Genomic DNA, 23669 nt, shown 5'->3' with positions numbered 1-23669 from the left:
GAGAGGAAACAGCATATATACTCAATGGGGTATAGGCATCTGGAGTAAGAAGGAGGGGGGGGAGCCGGGGGGAAGGGGTGAGGATGTGAATAAAGGAGGAGAGGATGGACCATGGGGGGAGAGTAGTAAGATATAACACATTTTCTTTTTTACTTCTTGCAAGGGGCTGGGCTTGGAAGGCCTGCCCAGGACCTATGGCCAGGTGGATTCTGGGCCTAAGGGGTGGTTTGGGGGCTCAGGGCTTCTTGGCCCCAGGACCAGGGATCTGTCTGCTGCACCACTCAGCGACCCTAAAGCAGAGTCAGAGTGAAAGGAGAGAGAAAATATAGTACATGGTAGTGGAGAAATAAGAAAGGAGGGAGCTGAGATTAGCAATGGCAATGATGGAAAAATAAGGAAATAACTTTTGTGATGGACTTATCATAAAGAATGTGATCCACCTGTGACAGAGTTGTTGGTGTTGGAACAAAGACTGAAGCACATTTTTTGTTATTATTATTTGGGGGAGGGTGCAGGGCAAGTGGGGCTGGGTGGCCTGCCTGGGGCCACATAGCAGGGTGATCTTTGGATGTCTGGGGCCGGATTTGGACCCAGGTGGACCCAATGCTCTGTCTGCCACCCAGCCACCCCTACTATTATTACTATTTTATTTTGGGTCTTTTTTTCCTTCTTCTTTTTGGTTTTTGCAGGGCAGTGGGGATCAGGGAGCTTGCATGTCACACGGCTGGGTGACTGTTGGGTTTACGAGGCTGGATATGGGCTTGGATGCTCGTGGCTCCAGGGTTGGTGCTTCATCCATTGCGCCACCTGGCCATACCTACAAATATTATTATTATTTTTTTAATTTTAATTTTTTTCTCTCCCCTTTACTTTTTTTGCCCAAGCAAGTCTATCTATATTCATGGGGGGAGGGGTATTTTGTTTACTTGTAAACAAGAATATTTTATTAATGTAAAAAAATTTTGTATAAAATGAGAATAAAAAATAAATTTAAAAAAAAAGGTAAAAAAGGAAGTCTGTCCTGTGCCAGTTCCCTGTCAACCAGTCCAACAAAAAGGAAAATACATAGAAAAAGTTTTAAGAGTACTGGAGGGGTAGGGGCAGCTAGGTGGCACAGTGGATAAAGCACCGGCCTTGGAGTCAGGAGTACCTGGGTTCAAATCTGGTCTCAGACACTTAATAATTACCTAGCTGTGTGGCCTTGGGCAAGCCACTTAACTCCATTTGCCTTGCAAAAAAAAAAAAAAACCTAAAAAAAAAAGAGTACTGGAGGGACAGCTAGGTGGCACAGTGGATAGAGTACAGGCCCTGCAGTTAGGAGGACCTCAGTCAAATGGGACCTCAAACACTTATTTAGCTGTATGATCTTGGGCTATTCCCTATTCACCTATTCCCATTGCTTTGCCAAAAAAAAAAAAGCACCAGATACCTTTCTTTCCTTGCATTTTCAAAAGACTCTGACCTTTCCCCCAACACTGCCTCTTAGCCCCACAACAGGTTCAATAAAAACAAGAAATGGGCGCAGCACACTTTCTCCTCAAGGAGAAAGGTCTCATACAGGGCTGCTGTGAGCAAAATCTTTATATTACTGCCACTGGATAAGGTCCTAGCAAAACATTGCATTCAAAATTTCTGGCTGGGCTTCCCTTCAGCTCAATTCATTTCAGCTCTTCATTGACAAGCATTATTGCTCAGCAACCTAATAGTCAGTTGTTGAGCAAATAAATGTTACAGGCTAGCAGTGCTCATTAGTAAGATTTAACCACCCAAGAGTCATTTTTCTATTGAACACTAGACTTAAAGAAAGAAGTCAATTTATCACTTCTTAAATGTAATAATACCCTCTAATGAGGTTAGGATTCTCATTGACTCTATTAGGGAACAAACTGAACGTAAAGCAGTTTTGATATTCTATCTGAAAGGAAAAGAATGGAATGAAAACATATATATATATAAATTGCTTACTATGTATTCTATCACTGTGCTAAGGGCTAGAAATAAAAGCACACAGGGGCTGACTTCAGCAAACTTACATTCTAACAGGAAAAGAAAATACATAAAAGGGAATGCTGGCAAGAGATGAGAGTATAATGAAGAGAAATAGAAAATAATGAAGTTTAATCTGGTTCCAAACTATAGATGAGTGAATACTTACTAATCTTAAACCTTGGGTTTAGAGTTTTTATGACAGACTTGGAATAGAGCCACTGCTTATTTAACATAGGAAACGATACACCTGTATCTCAGAGTACTTTATGCCAGAGTGGTGCAGTGATCACAGGATAGATGAACCCTTACCTTGCCACACTGCTTACATTTTCCCTCCTGGCGCCGTCTATGTACCCAGTGATGACGGACAAAATTCTGCAGGGGGAGAAAATTAAATGAGTATCTTTTTTAAAGAAAAAATAGAGATTAGTTTTCACTATACATCTAGAAAATCATTTCTTCCAAAAGAGTTTCCAAACCTGCGTAAATAAAGGGGGGGAGGAACCCACCATTTGTCCCATACACGTGCATAAACACAGGTTAATAGCAGAAAATCTGACCCAATTCCTAAAGCTATAGAATTTTCACTTTCTTAGGATTATCAATCTTAATACTAATCTATGCATTTGACAGCTCCTCCATATCAGGAAAGTTGTCAATGAATTCAGGCTCCAATGGGTTTTTGGCTTTGCTTTTTTCTTTCTATTTTTTTTTTTTTTTGAGATTGGTTTTCCTTATCTCCTACTGCAAAGCTAACCAAAAAGAAAACTAACCTGCTAACTTTTCTGACATGAGTCAGTTTAACCTGGGCAACCTATTGGTCCTCCAATACCTGGGGCTCCTTATATGGGTGCTGACCCATGATCAGCTTACACCCTGCGGTAATTCAGAATTCCTGAACCCATGTGATCTATCACCCTAAAAGTGGGGGATTAACAGGCATGTGTCATCACAATGGACCAGAGTTCGGTGTTACTGTTAGACTAGATGACCAATGAGAGATTTTTTCTAGTCCTTCTGGATAAGGGGGGTGAGGAGAGTGATCTTTAGCAGATGGTTCCCAATTTTCTTCTCTACAGATTTGTGAATATGCCATTAAGACACTGGGTTGCAGCCCTTGGAATCTCACAATCTTTAATGTAAACAATTATTCTCTTGTAAGAGAATATTATTCTGAGAAAGATCAAGAAAAAAGAAAAAAGAAGATAGAAAAGAGATGACAGAATAGCCCAAACACCATTTGTTGTTTAGTTCAGTTTTATCCAACTCTTCATGATTTCATTTGGGATTTTCCTGGCAAAGATAGAGGAGTGGTCATAAATTGGGGCAAATTAGGAGAATCTGTGATCCCTGAAAATCTAATCCAATGTTTAATTGGCACAGTGCCAAGTAGTAGGGGTGCAATTAATAAAATTAATAAAAATTAGTCTGCCTTCAAGGAGTTTCCAATCTAATAGGGTGTGAAAAAAGACAAAAAAAGAGGCAGGGGGTAGGGGAGTAAGGAGGAATCAGAAATGATTTATTGAATATTGTTCTGTATATATGGCATCTCCTTTCCTAGCTTTTTGCCTTTATAGTGGCTATACCACTGAATCTTATCCTTTCATTACAACAGCTCATTGAAGTCATTACCCAAATAGTTCCAGGTTTTTATCTCATGTTTAATGCCTCCAAATACTCCAAGTATAGCCCTTCTGCTTTTCTCACTATTGACCATACTGACTTAGCAGCCAAATAAGAAGGGAGAAATAACTCTGATAAGCAGTCAATGTGATACAGTGGATAGCAAAGGGACCTTGAAGTCAGGAAGACCAGGTTTCAAGTCCTTTCTCTCAAGATGTAGTAGTGTCACTTAACCTCTCCATGGTTATTATAAATTGCCTTGATAGAGAAGTTATTCTCTGAGAGTTCCCGGTCAGCAAGATGGTTCACCGGATAGAGCTCTGGGCCAGGAGTAAAGAAGACCTGAGCTAAAATTTGACCTCAGAAGTTTACTGGTGATGTGACTCTGGATAAGTCACTCAACCTCCATTTGTCTCCATTTATTCATTCGTAAAATAAAGAGTTTAGTAAGTTTTATATAAATGTTAGCTACTATCCTTATTATTATTAAATCACTGGAATCACAGATCTGGCCCAGAATAAGAATGTATCCAGAGGATTGCTCATTTCTGACATTGAACATTTGTACCTAGAGGCTTACATAATGAGCAGTTTTCCTATCCAGGTCAAACACTTCAAAAAAGCTTTCTCATATTAAGTTTTAAAGATAAATTCAGTGGGAAATAGAGAAATAGAAATCCTGAGTCACCAGTCACCATGGGTGAAGATCCAGAAAAAGTAAAAACTTTCCTTTAGGGATAAGGTAAAGCAGACAAGGACAGGAGCTCCTATTACTAATAGTTAATGAAAGTGGGAACCTTAGTTATTCTTTTTTTTCCCCACTTTAAATTTATTTATTTATTTTGAATTTTACAATTTTTCCCCTAATCTTCCTTCCTTCCCTCCATCCCCACAGAAGGCAGTCTGTTAGTCTTTGTAAGTTGAATGTGAGGAGAGAGAAATCATTTTAAGGGAGAGTTCATCCCATTCACATTCAAAGTTATAATTACTCTTTATTGGCCCCCCCATGCTATCTTCCCTTCATTTGTATTTTTCCCCTTTGTTCACTTTATCCATATTCCCCAGCATTTTGTTTCTGAATACCACCACTTTCCGTGTGTTTGCCCTCCTATATATAACCCACCTCCCCTTTCTTTCCCCTTTCCCTTTACCCCATCTTCCTTCCTGCCTTCCATTAGTTCTCCTTTTCCTACCCCTCCCCTTTTCCCGTTTTAATACTTGAAAGTTAAGATAAGTTTCTAAATTTAACTGAGTGTATGTATGTTAACCTTAAGTCAAATCTGATGAAAGTAAGATTCAGGCAGAGAACCTAAGTTATTCTGTTACTGAAGGAGCTTCATGGCTATTAGCTCTCTTTAAATATGAAAGCCCAAGACCTAGCTGACTCCACCCTGTGGATTACCCTGCTTAAATTAAGTTCAGGGAGTTAGCTAATTGAACCTATTTTAAGTCTAAATCTTTTTGGATTTCAGAATAGTTGTTCCATTGTAGGGAGTAACAGCTTTTCTTTTCAACATGAAAACAATTACTATTAAAATCTCTGTATCCTCTGATATCTCATTTTTCAAGCAAGATTATTTTCTTACCAGTGTCTTTTGAGTCTTGGCCATATCTCTCAAGTTTTAAAGACAAATTTTACTTGAGAACAAGAAAAAGAAGTTTAACTGACAATTCCTACTAAATTTGCATCATCAAGATATTGCTGTTCTGATCCAATAATTCTAACACTGAGGAATATTCATTGAAAGTTTTGTCAAAAAAAAAAATTCCCCAAATTGTCTGTTCAAAGATATCCATAGCAGCATTATATGGAATTGGGGAGAGAAAAAAAGCAAATTACGTGTTCAAACACAGAAGAATGGTTACATGTTTTAGTACATTGCTGTAATAAAATACTACTATGCAATTATGATCAACAAGGAGGAACAGGAGTACAAAGAACATTGGCAAATTTTTTGAAAGTAGAAAAAAAGAATATAACAAAATATCCAATAAATAGGACCATAAAGGCAGAAAAAAAGATTAAAGAATTCTGATAGAGACTTAGAGGCCATTACCAGAAAACTTAAATTTTAAGATTCATTTACATGTAAATAATTACTAAGCTAGTTGTGTTTGTGTGTATGTGTGAATGTGTATATTTGTGGTTGTGTATATCTGTGCAAGTGTGTGTGAACATATGGGTATATATAAATATATACATACATATATGTGTGTATGTATTTAGTTTCATTTTTTTTTAGTATAACAATAATTTTGCAAGTATGGGGCAATCCTATTATGGAAATTCAGGTCACCAATTTAGATCAGCAATTTGTCTGTAATTTATTATTTTGGGGAATTGATTTATACACTAAGAGATGCATTGCTTTAATTTATGGTCTCATAGTAAATATCAGAAGCCAGGTCTTACTGATATCAAGTCCAATCCTCAGTCCTCTATATCAAGATCTATCCTTATTGGTTGTATTGATAATCAACACTGATGTTTAATAAAATATTTTTAATAGCCGCATTTTGGTTTTTGTGAAGCAATAGTCCTATTATACTGCAAGTAAATCTGTTATAAGCTGACAGTACATCTGGGAAGGCCTATTACTGAACAGGGTAGAATAATTACTATAAAATATATCACATTTCAGATGCCTAGTGAATGGGAACATAGGAATCACTTCCAGATTCTGTTAGTGGCTAAACACTGGAAGTCTACTGTTCCCTCATTCAAACACATTTTTTAATATCATCCTTCATCTTTAAATAACCCAAATGAGTTCTAGTCCCATAAGCTCTACTGTAATATTCAAATGCCAATTGTCCTAGTGTATTTTGAAATGTATTGATAGATTCCCACAACCCACTCTTCATTCTGGAACTTACTTCCTTCAGTTCCTTTTTTTCCCCTATTTTGAATCTTTACTTGTCTCCTGTATGAAGCTAAAACTTACTCTTCTCATTCCTTTGCAATCAACTTCTCCTGACTTCTTAGAGTTAGAACCTTCTGTCTTGTATATATGGCCAGTCTATGCATTTTTCTGGACTTGAGATCTTTTCATCTAACTCATGCCTTCTCTTCTTCTTGCCACTATTGACACATAACTGCACTGGACAGCAGTGAAAAGGCAAAAGACAAGCAATTTCTTGATTGCTGCAAAATCTAATCTAGGCAAACTTCACACCATAAATCACTACAGAATAATCTAAAAACATTTTTAAAGTTAAAAGGAATTCAAAAAGAAAATAAATATGAATATTACACCAAAGCATTGCTTGGAGCATATGACACTTTGTCTCTCTAAGCTAATAATTATTTTTTTTCATAATTAGGCTTTATTTTTTAATGAACAGAAATCTATTTCACCTTTCTCTCACCCCATACCCCAATGTGTATGGGGGGTGAAGAAAATAAATTTTAAAATTCCCTGTAAAAAAGATGTATGGTAAAAAAAAAGTTCCCTTATTTCTTATACTCAAAAAATATAGATATACAAATATCTAAGTGCATATGCTATGTATACATGCATATTGTCTATGCATATATCAATAGCAGCTACAAACATACATACACATGTGTAAATACATACTTTTTGTGAACCTTGAATTTATCACTTCATCAGAAGGGGATGGATTATCATTGTAGTGATCATAGTTCTAACAGTTTTCAAAGTTGCTTGTTTTTACAATATTTTTATTGTATAAATTGTTCTCCTGGTTCTACTCATTTCATTTGTATTAGTTTATGAAGTCATCAAAATAGTTCAGTTTTACAATATTGATGTTTTAAAGTGTTATTCCAGTTCTGTCTACTTCACTCTGCATCAGTTCATGCAAGTCATTCCACATTTGAAATCATCTGCTTGCTCATTTCTTCTTGGTATTTTGCAAGGCAATGGGATTAAGTGATTTGTCCAAGATCACACAGCTAGGTAATTATTAAGTGTGTGAGGCTGGATATGAACTCAGGTTCTCCTGACTTCAGGGCCAATGTTCTATACACTGGGCCACCTAACTGCTCTATTTGCTTATTTCTTTGAGTATTCCATTATATTTACATGCCACAATTTGTTCAGCCATTCCATAATCAAAGGGCTTTCCATTAATTTCTAGGTTTTTCTTTTTTTTTACTATGAAAAAAGTTGCTAAAAATTGTGCATATAGGATCTTCTTCTCTATTTTTAATCTATTTTGATTATAAATCTAAGCAATGGTATAGCTAGAGGAAGAGCATACACTGTCTAGTCATATCTTGTATATATTTGCTTTCTAGAATGATAATATCCTTTCATAGTTTCATCAGCAATGTATCAATGTGTCTGTTTTCTCCCATAGTCCCTCCAATATTTGTCATTTTCCTTTTTTTGTTATCTCTACAAAACTTATGGTTATAAGGTGAATCCTCAGAATTTCTCTAATTTACAGTTTTAAGTGGTTGTTTTTCCCCAAACATGTCCAATAAAACTAAGACTAAAATGGAAATAATTGGTTAGGGAAAATTTTTGTAATTTTTCCTGATAAAAGTCATTTTCAAGATATATAAGGAATTGATTCAAATTTATAAGAATAAAAGTCATTCCTCAATTGAGATTGTCTAAAGATATGAACAGGCAGTTCTCAAAAGGAAGAAACCAAGAATATCTATAGTTAACAATTTTTTTTACCAGAAAAATTCTATAGACTACTACTACTACTACTACTACTACTACTACTACTACTACTACTACTACTGCTACTATTACTACTACTACCACTACCACTACTAGGGTACACCTTAGGAAAGCTTTCTCTGTTATACTATAGACTATAGGAATAGAAATACCTGGTTCATGAATCTTAAGTATAAGAATAAGTCAAAGCCAATAAATGGCAGTCAAGATTTTAACCTAAGTCCTCTGACTCCAAATTCAAGAATCTTTCCAATTCATCTTTTCTACACCTGAGATGGTCAAAGAAGAATTATTTGTTCTTTTACTCTTATGAGTTTTCAAAAAAAGATAGTAAAAAATAAAATCAACCCAAGTCAGCACTGAAGGAAAGGATTCTAATAGGTCTTCTGTTTTCAAGGATCATGGAACACTTGGAATGAAGTCCAGGATCTGTCATTTATTAGCTTAGTGATCTTGGGAAAGACACTTGGCAGCCCTAAACTTCAGTTTCCTAATCTATAAAAAGTTCATAATAGCAATTATATAATCACTGGACAAGGTTGCTATAAGATGCAAATGAAGAAATAAAACAATCTTAAAGCACCTTTTAGGTATAAATTGTCATCATCACCATCATCATCATCAAAAAATTCTCTGCTGGAAAAGTCCTGGAAAATAAACATGGAATCATAACAAACTTTCTTGGTCACTTCCCACAGAGAAACAGGTGCCATTTGTAAGCTAGGCCAAATAGTCTGGTTTGTGCTACACTTCATTTTAGACTTTTAAAAATCTGAACAAATTCCAAAATATCAAAACATAGTGCTTGTGGCCAATGTTTTCATAAGAACAATTCCCAGATGTGCTGCATTTTATGTAGCCAAGATAATGTGAAGTCTGTCTTCTGAAATAAAAACAATATTTCTTTTCTTAGAAGATGATTCATGTTGATGATTTCTAAATGCATCACATTCCTTAGATAATTTCTCCTCTGGTTGCCCCATACAAGTACAGTTCAAGGCATAAACCAACCTGGCACCCCAATATAGCTAATGATCCAATTAGAGTTGCCTGAAGAAGTGGATCAAAAAGATCATTTAACATCAAAGTGTTCAGTAGAAGAGGCACAATGTCATTTTTGGATCTATAGCAGTAGATGAGTCAGGGCATCCTTCTTTCTATGGATTTGATTTTATTTTCTTGCCATTTTGTAATATTTCCATATACTGGTAATCAAGCATGTATTCATAAGTACTAAGCAGTTCAATTCAATGAACACTTTATTAGGTACCTACTATATGCAAAGCTCTGTATGTCTGAGGACATAATCAAGGGAAAAAATTATTTTTAAATTCTACAAAAGTTTATGATCTATATAAATTATAAAAACTTAAAAATCAAGATAGATGAGGATCTTAATTATTTCACCAATAAGACAATAAAGTCAAATATCAGTGAGTGAAATGAAGCAATTTATGCTCACCATAAAGTATTAACATACTCAGAAGGCAATAAAGGCAATTACAGAAAATCAAAGTTTGATTTTGAATTCAATGCCATTTTCTCACAAGTGATAAAGAATCTTGGGAATAGTCACCTCTGGTGGAAGAAAATGTGGTAGAATATTGCATAATCTCAATAATTCCTTACATTATTTTCAGAGCAGGTTCATCATGAATTGCAAGAAGGTTAAGCTAAAGATAGAGCAAGGTGGAAATCATCAGCATTATCCTAAGAAAGTAAAATTTAAGGTTTCAATTTCACATTGCTCACAATCCCACTTAGATACCTGAGACATCAGAATGACGTCGACTTCCTTACTTTTTTGATCCCTTTTTCAAGATAGCAAGGAAGAATACAGTAACATATTTGAAATCCTAGAAAGCAAATCTATTCCAGGCACTAAAAAAATACTAGAAACAAAAGAGGTGCTTAACCGAGATGGCTCCCAATGCATGATGATAGCCTAGACATATGCAACAACAAGCTGTTGTTGATGAGTTTGGGCAAGGTCAGCCTTTACAAAGACAGGCTGCAAGAATATGACTGACTCCAGAAACTGAAATGCACCACCACATAATGCAATATTATTGCAGTCTCTAACTAACCATTAGGTTGTAGTACTATAACAATGTTTCTAGTGGGAAAATACTACAGAAGGAACATAGCAAATATTTATCAGAATTATGATAATCTATAGAACCATTTAAGACCTCATAGGCACACAAAAGTATTTTCATTCCTCTCACCACTGAAAGTTAACTCAAAAAAAAAGGCATTTTTTAAGAAACAACTTGTTGAGAAGATGGTATTTGAAAAAAAAATGATTTGAATATTTAATTCATTTAATTCATACCAAAAGTAATACTGGACTCTTGACCACTGATAGAGTGCATCCATCAAGGGACAACTACAAATATATTTACTTGCAGGTTAGGAACTCTGATCAGGAGAGCTTGCTACTAAAAATTGCCCACAAAATCTGTAAATGAAAAGAACCAATAACTCACAAGGGACAATACTCCCAAAACAACAATAGTAAAATCCATGGTCTGACATATACCTATGTCTGCATGTAATGTGCATGTGTATTCTTGATGAACATTTATTAAGGACCCATTATTTTCCATACATTAAGCTAAGTTCTGGGAATATATAGAAAGGCTCTTAAGGAACTCATAGTCTATGTGAAAAAAAACTTGATGCAAACAAGCTATATACAGGAAAAATATATTAGTAGATGATGCATTTGAGTCAGGATACCTTTATGATAAGTATTTTAACTAGCAGGCTATATTAATAATCTAGAATAGAAAGGAGAAGGACCTATACCAAAGCTATGGTAGTGTCAAAGAAGACAAAGAATCATAGGCAAGAGATGTTACAAATGCAAAATCAATAGGACCTCCTGAAATTGGATATAAGTGTCAAGAGAGTAAGGAATTGAGGATGATGTACAGGTTGTAAGGCTGAATGACAAGAAGATTGGTGATTCACCAGATAGCAATGGAAAATCTAAGACAAATGGAGAGTTTCGTGGGAAAGAAAATGAGGTCATACATATTTAGTTTAGGATAGGAATCAAACATGCTATTCAAGCATAAAACATGGATAATAAATGAGATCAACTAAAGATGGTAAACTAAATCAGTAAATTCAAACTCTTAGGCATCATAGTGGCACCAACAGTCACAAAAAGGAAGAGAGTAGAATCTAAAAATGGTATGACAATGACTTCAATTTCTCACAAGGGTCTAGAAGACATTAAAGGCATGATTAGTAAGTCATAGAAAAGAAAGTGGCATTAGCTAAAATCCAGCATGTAATGAAGAATGAATGAATGAAAAAAATTATTAAAAGTTTATTATATGCAAAATATTGTACACAGAATACACAGAAAAAAATAGACAATTCCTGCTCTCCAGAAGTTCTCATTTCCATGGGGAAACCAATACATATGGAAGACTTCAGCTTTATTAGATGGAAAGGTTTCATCATCTTTGGAATACAGTAGCAAAGTGGTTGATCTTTAATGTCATCACCAAATCATATCACTTTCTAATGTTGAACCCTTTGATAGTACAAAGGACTTTGGTGGCAACACCTTTTCTAGTGGCAACTGGGGCTGTTGCACCTGCCCAAGCAGGTGCCTAACTTCATCTCCCCAAAGGGGGCTTCCTAGAAGAATGGCTATGGTCCCTAGGCAAGAAACATTGCTATTTCCAAGGCTCTCAGACTCATCATCCTGCTCTATCTCTATTGAGCTATGAGGACAGATGGTAGTTGAAAGGGAGATTTGATGAGCCTGGGACTTGCTGTCCTTTATCTTTCCATAAGGGTTTCCTGCTGCTTCAGTGAGAATGACCTATCTGCCCTACATGTGGCATCTGGTGAGGATGACTGGCCATTTCTCAACAAGCAATGATTCCCTGGAGGATAATAGTGAGGGCTGGGTTACAAACAGGACAGGTGAAATAGGAAGAACATCTAGACTAATTTCATTTCTTTTTGTCTGGTTAATTTGATAGATCAGTGAAAGGATAAAGACATGGTGTATACCTACATATTATTTTATTTTATTCTAAATAACTTAAATTCCTTCGAAGAATACATGTATTTAAACATGCAACTCTGAGCAAAAGAATATAAGGAAAACAAAATAGATAATAAAAGTGATGTAAGCAGCCTCTTTGGTACTCTTCCATGATTATAGGATCATCAATCAAGAACTTAAAGGGACCTTAGAGAGCCCTCCTTTTATAGATGAGGCTTTCAATACCAGAGAAGTAGCAAAGCCTGGGATTTGAACCTTGAATTGACTCCAAATCCAATCCTCATTCCACTGTTAATCTCTCTCTCAGTTACATAAATCTTTGGGATTAGAGATTTTTCTGCTTTCCCAAAAGCCAGTTCGTGGGATAAGGATATCCTTCTGAGCATGTATGTTTGAAAAAGAGGATACTAGCATTTGGGAAAAGAGGATTATGGCTACCATTTCTAGTGCATGTGGAGCCAAAGTGACCAGAAGAAGAAGTAGCTTCAAGGTAGAGATGTAGTGCCTGAAAACAGGGAGCTCAGTCATTTAAGTCAACCATAGGAAGGAGTTAAGGCTCCTGTCTTCATGTACAGAATGCACTGAAATGGCCAATCCATCCATGTACCATGATGATGGGAGATTTTACTTTGGAGCAATATTGATTGCAAATGTTTGGCCCAAGTTTTATCCTTTAAGTACCTTATATTTCTGCAGCAAATTATTTTCATTATCATTGAGTAAGGTCTTGCAGTTAGTTTTTTTTTTAAAAGCTGCTTGATAGTTTGAGAAAGAAATTCTGAGGGTGAGTCTGATGGGCATTAGTTTGCATAACTAGAATCAGGTTTAAAATCTATATTGTTCAGTTTTGTTTCTAGGATTTTTTTTGACTATGTGAAAGATTTTTTCTTCTCTCAATGACTACAGCCATAAATACAATTTCCCTTTTCCATACACTAGTACAAACAAAAGATGTTCACATTAACTTTAATTTGGCAGAGACAAAATTACCCCATTTATTCCTGTGAACTCTTCTAAACTTCATTACTCTGTATTTAAACGAATTTTGTTACTACTGTTGTTGCCTGGGAGATTAATTGATAGTTCTACCAAAATATCATTCTTTTATTTACGAAGTTGCACTTATTGTGTATGGGCATAATAACCTTACTTCTCTTTCCATTACTTGATTTACTGATATTCATGTTTTACAGCCCTGATTCTCAAAGCATGCCTTTAGAACAATAGGATTTACTGAGTTGAATGATGGAGAATGTTACTGCAATTTTTAGCCTAGATTTTACCTTGGTCAAAACCAGGGATTAAAATAAAAAAAAAAGAGAGAAACCTTTTCTTTTTCTTCTTCTTTGTGTCTTTGTCTCTCTCTGTCTCTCTCTCTGTCTTTCTCTGTCTCTCTCTCTGTCTCTCTCTCTGTCTCTCTCTCTCTCTCTCTCTCTCTCTCTCTCTCTCTCTCGGAACAAAGTCTAGGCTTAGAAAATTTTGCTTCACTTTTAAATTCCTAACATTAAAAGTTTGGCTAGATTTGAACGCTTGTTCTCACTTCCCCTTTCACTTACAAGCTCTAGTTTTTTGCCATAAAATACTACATTTCAGAGCTATGACTGGATTGGTTATTCCCATCTAGTTCTTTCCAACTGTGACAAAATCACTTTAATTCATGTTTTAAAGCCTTATTATATTTCCTTTTAAAATATTCTTTTTAAAACATAATATTCTAGAGAAGCACTTTCAGAGAGCAGTTGGATCAGAAACAAGTTTGTTTTTGATAACTGAACTGGAGTTAAGGGAACTAACACAAAAGCATCTATTTTGCAAAATCTATTATAGCATTTAATTCAAGGTCAGCAACCTGCTAGGAATTAGTTATGGAGGAGAGGTGCTTTTCTTTCTTAAAAAGAAAGTGAAAAATTACTCCTTTTTGATTGAGAAAAAGCCTAGCAGTTTTGAGCTAAAAAGGATTAGAAATGAAGGAATAGGAGCTGGGAGAGGTATAGATCTAGTATTGAAAAGGATCTCAGAGACCAGTGAACCCAGAACCCCCATTTCACACATGAGTAAAATGAGATTTTGGGGGGTTTAATAACTTGTAAAAGATCATATAGGAGTTAGGTGTCAAAAATATAACTGAACTGAGGGTCTCCAGGGTCAAAACTGTGTCTGTTCAGTGGAGAGATGTACCAGGGAAACCAAAATTTTCCTCTCTCTTCTTTAAACTCATAGAGAGAAAAAGGGAGTAGTGTTTCAATGAATGATCTGTACTTCTTAACTTGCTCCCAAGACAGCTTTGTAGGCCTCCCTAAATTAGCTAAGAGACTGGGGGGGGGGGGGGGACCGAAACTTGTTTAGACTCTAGGTGTGAAAAGTTCCGGGAACTTTGAAGCCAAGTGAAATCACATCAATGAGCAATGAATGAGCCAAAGGTGGCACAGTGGAGAAAGCACTGGCCCAGGAATCAGGAAGACTTGAGCTCAAATCCAGTCCCAGTCATTTAATATTTAGTTATGTGACCTTGGGCAAGTCACTTAATCCCATTGCCTTACCAAAAGAAAAAAAGAATTTCAATGTCAAATTGAATAGATGATAGGTGGAGCTAAGGATCTCTCTTTTTATAAAACCAAATACTTAAAGAAAAGATTTAATTTTTTTAAAAAATTAAATATTAGTGAGAAAAGAACCATCTAGATTAAATTAGGTTTGTTTTGTTTTGCTTTAATTAATTCCAAGAAAACTTCTCTAAAATGTCTTACTCTTGCTTCACCAAGGCATGAAAGCAACATTGAATTACCAAAGACTATAGAACCAGAATATATGCACTGACAAATTTTACCATTATGGAAAGGACAGCAACAGATTCCATTTACTTTCCATAGACCAATTTGAATATGGAAAATAGGCTCATTACAGTAACCAGTTGAAGAATGGCAAACCAAAAATCAAAGACAAACCCAAAATGTCCCTCTGCTTTCCTTTTTATGCTATAGTGATTTGATGTTTTAAAAAAGTTACAGGGGGCATCTAGGTTGCATAGTGGAAAGAGCACTGGCCTTGGAGTCAGGAGGACCTGAGTTCAAATATAACCTCAGATACTTAGCTGTGTGACCTTGGGCAAGTCATTTAACCCATTGCCTTGCCAAAAAAAACCACAAAAAAGCAAAAAAAAATTACAAAAGGTTATATAAATCTTTGACAACGAAAAACATTAACTTAACTGTGGGTACTCTAAATGTGAAATCCTTGTCCAAAACTACCTGTGGAGATAAATATCACTGAAGAAACAAGTAATGGATGGTCTGTATACTCCACTAGTATCTCCAGAGGAATTGAAGAGGAAGACCGTCAGAACTCTGGATGAAAAATTTACATGAGGAAGCAAGATAAGAAAGTGTGGTGGGGTTGTGAACCTATGACTAGGAAAAGAATCCACATCAATGAGATCACAGAAATTGCAGAATCTATTAAAAACTATCTCAGTCCTAATTTAACGCTGGTTTTCCTTGTTAGAACAAAGAGGCAAAAAATAAAAATTATATATACATATATTTTTCATATCAGATAAATCACACTTATAGCAAAAGCTTAAAATTCATAAACAAATAGATTTAGAACTGGAAGGGACCTCAGAGGCCAGTGAGTCTAATGTTCTCATTTAATAAAATGAGAAAAATGAGGATTAGCAAGGTTAAGTGATCTGCCTAAAGTTCCAGTTAGGAAATGGCTGCATCATGATTAGAACTCAGGTCTTTCTGTCTCCAAGACTAGCATTCTCTCCACTGTATTACATAAACCACATCTAGGGAACTGAGGCCCTGAGAAATTATGTGATTTACCAAAGTAATACATTAAGTAAATCTCTAAAGGAGGATTTGAATCTGTCTACTCTGACCCTAAGCATTCTGTTCCCATACTTAACATGTCTCTGGGAAATCAAATTATAAGACTCTCCAAGTCCATAGAGATAGGGCCAGTATTTGAATTCAGGGTCCCTCACTCCAAAGCTCCATGAACTATTTGGTCAAAGCCAAAATATCACAGGCATTCTGATGATGGGATAATCTATCTGCATGGAGAGTACATATAAGAGAAGATAGCTACTTGAGACTGAATATGCAAACTTAAATCTCCTGAGGGAGATGGTGATGATGCTAGGTAGCATCTATAGTTCCTTAAAGTCTGCAAAGTACTTTACAGATATTATCCCATTTCATTTCATTTTGTGCTATTTTTATCCCTATTTCACAGATTAAGAAACTGAGGCAGACAGAAAAAAATGACTTGCCTAGAGTCACAAAGGTATATCTCAGGAAGTATTTGAGTTTGGGTCCTCCTGACTACAGATCCAGTCTTGTATGGTCTTAGGGCTTGCATTTTCGAGAGTTTTAGACATATTTGGTTTAGGGTTTTATTATTATTAACATTTTTTCATTCATTTCATAATTGGTGAGAAATTCTTATTTTCTTTCCCCTTGAATTTGAGGCATTTGCTGAAGGAGGAGAAGGGAAGGAAGGCACCCCTGACTCTAGTGTCATTCAGCCACCACTTTGAGATGACAGAGGGAAAGAAGAAAGATAATGACAGGAAAAAAAGGGAGAGGGAAAGATGAAAAGTGAGAAATGAAATTAAAATCACCTGATGTTCCGAAATATTTCTTTGCTTCATCTCCCACCACCCTACCAGGACGGTCAGTAAGAATAGATGTGCTGCATACTAGTCTTCAGAACACCTAGATGCCAAGGCACCATATTCCAAGAGGCATGCCAGGTATACTAGCAAGAGGTGATGAACTCCTCTGAGGACAGTGATTGGAAAGAGGAGCAATTTGCTCATCCTTAGTCTTGAGGAATATCAGAGATGTTTTTTACCTCTAAACCAAGTGAATCATCGAGAGTTGGGACAGAGAACTGGGGACTGAATCCTTGGGTTACTCACTTCTCTTGGAGATCGTGAACCTCCTTCTCGGAAAGTTGGTTTGCATCTGAAGTTAATCTGCCAATCAAAAGACACAAAGAAAGAAATATTAGGGATAAGGATAAATAAAGAACTGGAATGGAATCAACAGTGGTCAATATTGAGAATCCACAGTAAATGGGACCATTAGGATGGATCAAAGGGTTCTAGAGGGATGTTGGAGGTCACCTAGACCAGGGGAGTCTTAAACTGTGGTCTACGGGGTTTGAAAATAGATTTTTAGGAGTTCAGAAACAGGGATGAGGAAACAATTATTTTTATTTTCTTTAAACTCTACCTCAAATTTAGCATTTTCTTCGATTATGAATGTCTGCAGCGAAACAAGATTCTGAGAAGTGGGGCCATACACTTGGCTAAACTGCCAAAGGTGTCTGTGACCCAAAACTGATAAGAACCCTTGATTCTGTTGCAATCCTCCCATCTTCCAGATGAGTAAAATGAAGAACTGTGAGGAATGATTTTTGTAGTTCTTAACCCTTGAGGTAGCAACTGCATTTGTCATTATGAAATGCTCTTATCTGTGGATCAGCATACTAGCCATATACCTCAAATGAGTCATTTTCCTAAAAAGTGACACTATTCTCTCCTATTCAGTATTGATATAGTCATAATAGCAGCAGCATTTTTTATCAAGCACTGATAAAAACAACATCTGAGTTAAGCCTATGAAGTGGGCAGGGCAACCATGATATTTATTCCCATTTTACAGAGCAGGAAATTGAGACTCAGTGAGTCATTTGTCCAGCTAGTAAGTGGTAGAGAAAATAGATAACTAATTGGAGGTTATCAAGAGGCAGAGCAGAGCAGTGACCTTTCAGAAACTGAAATGACTCAAAGCTAGACTCTAGTGTTAACAAACTGAAAGTTGGAATTTAGGAAGTTGAAAATTTCAGAAGCAATGGTTCATGGAATTAGAGATTACTGGTTTGAAGAAATGCAACAGATCAACTAGCCCAACTCCCTTCTTTTACAGATGAGGTATCCTAAACTTCAAAGAGGTGAATTTTTCCTTTATAAAAGGATTCACCACAGTGTTTCTTTAAACAGGTGGAACATTTTATAGTATTTGTCTACAGACCATTAGTACTTGAAAGGAAGGTATGGGAGGATGGAGATGGTATTGAGGCAACAGTAGGAAACCTAGAGAGGGAAAGAAGCAAAAAAAGCCAGAGGATGCTTGCATAGAGTGCAGGTATTGAAAACTGGAAGAGACTTTATTATCTAGTCTAATTCCTTTATTTTAAAATGAGGAAACTGAGAGAGGTTAAATTATTAGCCCAAGATTATACAACAGCAGATAACAAAGCCAGGTTTTGAACCCAATTCCTCTAACTCTGAAATCACTACCTCAAGGTGAAACTTAGTATTAGAAGTTGTAGCCAAGTGAAGTTCAATTAGAGGCAAACAAAGCATTACTAAAATGAAAATGGAAGCTAATGAAAAAGTCTATATTTAGGCTTACAAGAAATCAATCAACACAGTGTTTTCTACTAGAAATGTAAAGGAAGGTACATCTGCATTAGGGAAAGTAGGTAGAGATAAGTAAGAAGGATTGAAAGGAGAGATAACATGCACAATAGGAAGAATGATGCTCATCAGAAGGAGGAATAGAGTACAAGAAATGTTCTAGATAGACCCCTTCTTTTCAGAGCCCTCCTTTTTTCTATATGGAGCAGTAAAGAGGATAGTGTAGAATTCAAATTTTCCCAGTTATACATTTGAGATGCCATTTCCACTCTCTAGTATGTTATTGTTGTTCAGTCCTATCTGATTCTTTATGATCCCATTTGGGGTTTTCTTAGAAAAGATATTGGAGTGGTTTACCATTTCCTTTACCAGTTATAATTTAGGAAACTGAGGCAAATAGGATTAAAGGAATTGCCAGGGTCACACATGTAAGTGTCTGAGACACTTACCATTGTATCCACTGCACCACCTAATCATTCTACTCCCAAGTTTATGTGGTGGTCATCTAAACAAAGTCCAAAGAAAAGTCTTAGACCTTATAATTGACTTTGTATATATGCCTCCTCCCTCTGGGCCCCCCATATCAACTCTCCACCCACTCAGAGGAAAATCCAAGGGCTCCAAAGGGAAACCTGGTTAGAAAGATCTGAATCTTGGACTTTTCTTTAACTAGATTATGAAAAACTATGCGTTTTTTTCCCATTTCCTTCTATTTTTTGTATTTCACAGAAAAACTCAGAGGGAAATGGAAATGGGTACAAGAAAAAGTAGGAAGAAAGGAAAAGACTTAGTGTTCATAAGATTTCTAGTTCTGTTCTTATTGGTGACCTCTAGTAAGGGTTGTATATACTTATGGGGTTATGGAAATAAAGCTTCATAAAAATGTGAGGAAGTAGACACAAGTAAGAAATGGGGCTCTGAGTATGCCCAAATGGAAAAAAAAATGTGCCTTAGTTCCTCAGAGCAGTTCCATTTGTATACTAAAGTAATATCAGAATCATCAATTTAGAGCTAAAAAAGGGTCCAACTATCCAGAATCACCTGACAGTCATCCAGTTGAGAAAACTGAGTCCCAGAGAGGGATCCAAGCTCAAATCTCTGACTTAAAATCCAACATTCTCTCCTCTGTCTGTATGGACATTTCTATCTGTCTGTCTGTTTATCTCTTTAACCTTCCCAAATAGTTGCTTTTTTAGGTTTTTAAAAGACAAATGGGGTTAAGTGGCTTGCCCAAGGTCACACAGCTAGGTCATTATTAAGTGTCTGAGGCCTGATTTGAACTCAGGTACTCCTGACTCCAGGGTCAGTGCTCTATCCACTGCGCCTCCTAGCTGCTCCCCCCCCCCAATAGTTTTAAGCAATTCAGAACCACAGTATTTTCTTTCAATGGTGGAAAAAATAGTTATCAGCAGCCACATGTACAGGACAAAAGCAATTGATGAATTGGTTTTGTTTGTTTCTGCAGCAGCAGCTCAACAGACTAAATGAATAGAATGTTATTAATCTTGTACCAACAGTAGTCTATCAAAGTCAACCAAAGTGGAAGGTTTTCCACAAGCAATAGTTAACTAAAGAATATGATAGATAAAACCAAAAGTGTGCATGTTTGGGGTTGTTTTTATAGTTTCAACAGAATAGAGCTTCTTCCCCTTTGGTTTTATATTGGGCAGATGTCTTTGTAACACCTGGAATGGCATGAGAGCCATGAAGGGTTGGAGAAGTGGTTCTTGCAAGCTGGAATGCATGCACTCTACAAGGCTGGACAGCAGGTGGCACCATCTTACCTTCTCTAGCTGCTCCATACAGGCCGTGTGGACCACAATTTTACAGACTGCACATTTCCTCCTGAGAGCTGATTTCTACAACATTTAATTTAAAAGAGACATTAGTGAAAGACATTAATTCAAGGTGCTATGGAGTTAAAGAACACTTATACCAACAAGAACAAAATGCCCAACTGCTTCTGTGGATAAATATAAATGACTCTAGATATCAACCGCCAGATGCTAGTCCCTAGGACAACCCCTGGGAAACTCCTTACATATATGATCTAGGATTTACTCCCCCAAAAGTCTCAGGGTTCAGGTCTGCAGGATCTTTGAGCTCCATCCATTCAGGATGGTGTTTGTGAAATGCCTCAACTGCTCTCTGGTTCAATGTCCCATGGCTGGAGGTTATCTTTGGTTTGGAGGACACCTTTACCCACTTAAAAAATGACTGTGGACTCCAAAGAGATTTTTTTTATATCATTTATGCCTATTGATACTCGAAATCCAGAAATTAAAGATGATTAAAATTTTAAAATATTTGTTAATCCATTTAAAAATATTAAAAAATATATAAGTAATAATTTTATGGAAAATCAACAAACACTCATTAACAAACAATTATACTGTGCTAAATGCTGAGATAGAATGTTTATCCTTTGTTCTTTTGGAGGATTTTTTTTGGCAAGGCAATGGGGTTAAAGTGATTTGCCCAAGGTCCCAAAGCTAGGTAATTATTAAGTGTCTGAGGCCAGATTTGAACACAGTTCCTCCTGATTCTAGGTCTGATGCTCTATCCACCTAGCTGCCCCTAGCCTTTGTTCTTTTTTTAAATTTTCATCCATATGTATATTTTTAAGTTATAAAATTTCCTTCCACCCTCCCTTCCCAACCCCCTCCCCTCAAAGGCAAACAGTCAGGCTAGCAATATATTTTTGATAAATATGTTTACAGATTTTATTTTGGTATGAGAAATTAGGATTAAGGGGGAAAGATAAATAAGAGATAATTTTTATAGCGTTCATCAGATTCTGAAGGTAGGTCCTATCCTTTGTTCTTGAAGAAGACCCTGGCTTCAGGGAGGTGATGCCATGACAAGCACATGAATTGGATTTGAGTGGTGGGGGAGGGCTGTTCTAAGTGACCAGTCTCACCTTCTCCTCCAGGAGGACTGAAGATGGCCCTGGATGTAAGGCAATCAAGGTTAAATGACTTGCTCAAGGTCACACAGCTAGTAAATGTCTGAGGTTGGATTTGAACTCAGGATTGCTGCTCAAATCTAGCTCCAGGGTTGCTACTCTAATCACTGCATCCACCTACCTCCCTGAAGCTGGATATATAAAAAGAGGCAAAAGACACTCTCTGCTCTAAAAGAGGGATTGTTTTATATATTTTTGTAAATGTCTTTACTGTCTGGGTTAATAGCTGGATCTCATTTCTGCTTCTGCATTCAACCTATTATAACTTTTTTTGGTTGAAGTATAAGATGAAAATTGGGCCTCACACAGAGAGGTAGTTGGAAAAGGAAGTGGGAAATACAATTTTTTTACTATTATTAAGGAAAAAAATTATTTTAAAAATTAAGAAAAATAGTTTTTGACCTCAAGGACCCCTGAAAAGGTCTTGGGCATCCTCATTGCCCTAGGTGCCAGTTATAATAGAAATTAATCTCACACCTAGGCCACACAAATAAGCCCCTGAGACAGGAAGACTACAGGAACTTGTTTATAGCCTCAGGAATAAAGAAGTCTTGTCATAACCAGGAGTCAAACCAAGAAAGCAATTAAAGAGGGGAGGAAAAGGGGAGTTATTTAATTTTTTTAAAGCAACAACAACAAAAAAAAGCATTCACTGCCTAAAGCTGTTTCATTAACAGCAGCAGCTGCAAGGAGAGCAAAGCAAATGAAGCCCTGAGTCAAGGTGTATCAATTTAGTACCACCCCTTTCACCCCATGCTTTGGAAGCCACTGAAGGTCTTAGGGTCAGCCTTTCTCAAAGGTGGAAAATAAGACTCCAGTAAGCATTTGATCTAACAAAAAACTAAAACTAAACAGACCCCAAGGCACTGACTTTCTTAAATTCATTCTGTTTTTAACCACAGACTCCTAAAGAATGAAACAATCCAAGTGGAGGTCAAGGATCAAGTATAAAATACATTTACAATTAAGAAGGACACTTTTATATAAAAAGAAAAAACTGCAAGGGAAATTGAGATCAACATGTATCCTCATAGATGATTAAACTTAAAAAAAAATGTAATAGTGAAAATTTTTTTCCTCCACAAGCACTTCCAGTAGGTGCCCCCTTTTTACCCCCTGCTTAAAACACTCCTTAGTAACAAAGAACAGCAGTATAACAAAACAAACCAACCCTTCCCAGTGACTATATCTAGCAATGTATGCAATATTTTATACCAGTAGTCTGGAAGGAAGGAAGGAAGGAAGGAAGGAAGGAAGGAAGGAAGGAAGGAAGGAAGGAAGGAAGGAAGGAAGGAAGGAAGGAAGGAAGGAAGGAAGGAAGGAGAGAGGGAGGGAAGGGAGGAAGGAGGAGGGAGGGAAGAAGGAGGGAGGGAGAGAGGGAAGGAGGAAAGGAAGGAAGGGAGGAAAGGAAGAAAGGAGGGAGGAAGGAAGGAAGGAAGGAAGGAAGGAAGGAAGGAAGGAAGGAAGGAAGGAAGGAAGGAAGGAAGGAAGGAAGGAAGGGAGGGAAGGAGGGAGGGGGAAGGGAGGAAGGGGAGAGTCCCTCTGTTACTTACTGCATTCCTACTATGTACAAAGTCCTAGTATAGTTATTGCTGAGAACTATGGCAAGACATGGATCAGGAGAACTGGAGATGACCATGGATAAACTGGGAGAACCAAGGTCTTCAATAGGTTTCAGTCTGAGTGAGGCAATACCCATGCAAGGTAAGGTAAGAAAGAAATAAGGCAAAGAATGAACTTTTACCTAGTCCAAAAAAAAAAATCAATCTGAAAGGGGAAGATGGACAGGCTGTCTAGCCAAAACAGACACAATTGTTATTTAGATTCACTCCAAACTCAAACAATGACCAAACCAGGGCTGGTCTGGGATCTATTGTTGGTCAATCTATAAAAACCAGGATATCTCCCTCAGTTAGATGGTGCAGTGGATAGAACCTCTGACTAGTCAGGAAGATTCTGTTTCCT

General features: G+C 36.7%; 1 protein-coding gene across 6 annotated transcripts in view; it reads right to left on the bottom strand.

The window, feature by feature from the left end:
* The window catches only part of DGKI (diacylglycerol kinase iota), a 592236-nt gene that overhangs the window by 318076 nt on the left and 250491 nt on the right, over window positions 1–23669 (bottom strand). For 5 of the 6 annotated variants that reach the window (XM_074193600.1, XM_074193597.1, XM_074193602.1 and 2 more), the window contains 3 exons: window positions 20524–20598; window positions 17234–17290; window positions 2299–2364 (listed from right to left, as the gene is read on the bottom strand). In XM_074193600.1, coding sequence (XP_074049701.1) covers window positions 2299–2364; window positions 17234–17290; window positions 20524–20541 — 141 coding nt within the window. In that variant the 5' untranslated portion in view covers window positions 20542–20598. The remainder of the gene's footprint in view (window positions 1–2298; window positions 2365–17233; window positions 17291–20523; window positions 20599–23669) is intronic. The other variant, XM_074193601.1, reaches the window with a different exon arrangement.

This window comes from Macrotis lagotis, chromosome 7 (assembly GCF_037893015.1).
Source record: "Macrotis lagotis isolate mMagLag1 chromosome 7, bilby.v1.9.chrom.fasta, whole genome shotgun sequence".
NCBI classification, from domain to species: Eukaryota; Metazoa; Chordata; class Mammalia; order Peramelemorphia; family Peramelidae; genus Macrotis; species Macrotis lagotis.
Note: the sequence above shows the minus strand (reverse complement) of the source record. Positions and strands in the feature narration are given on the sequence as shown.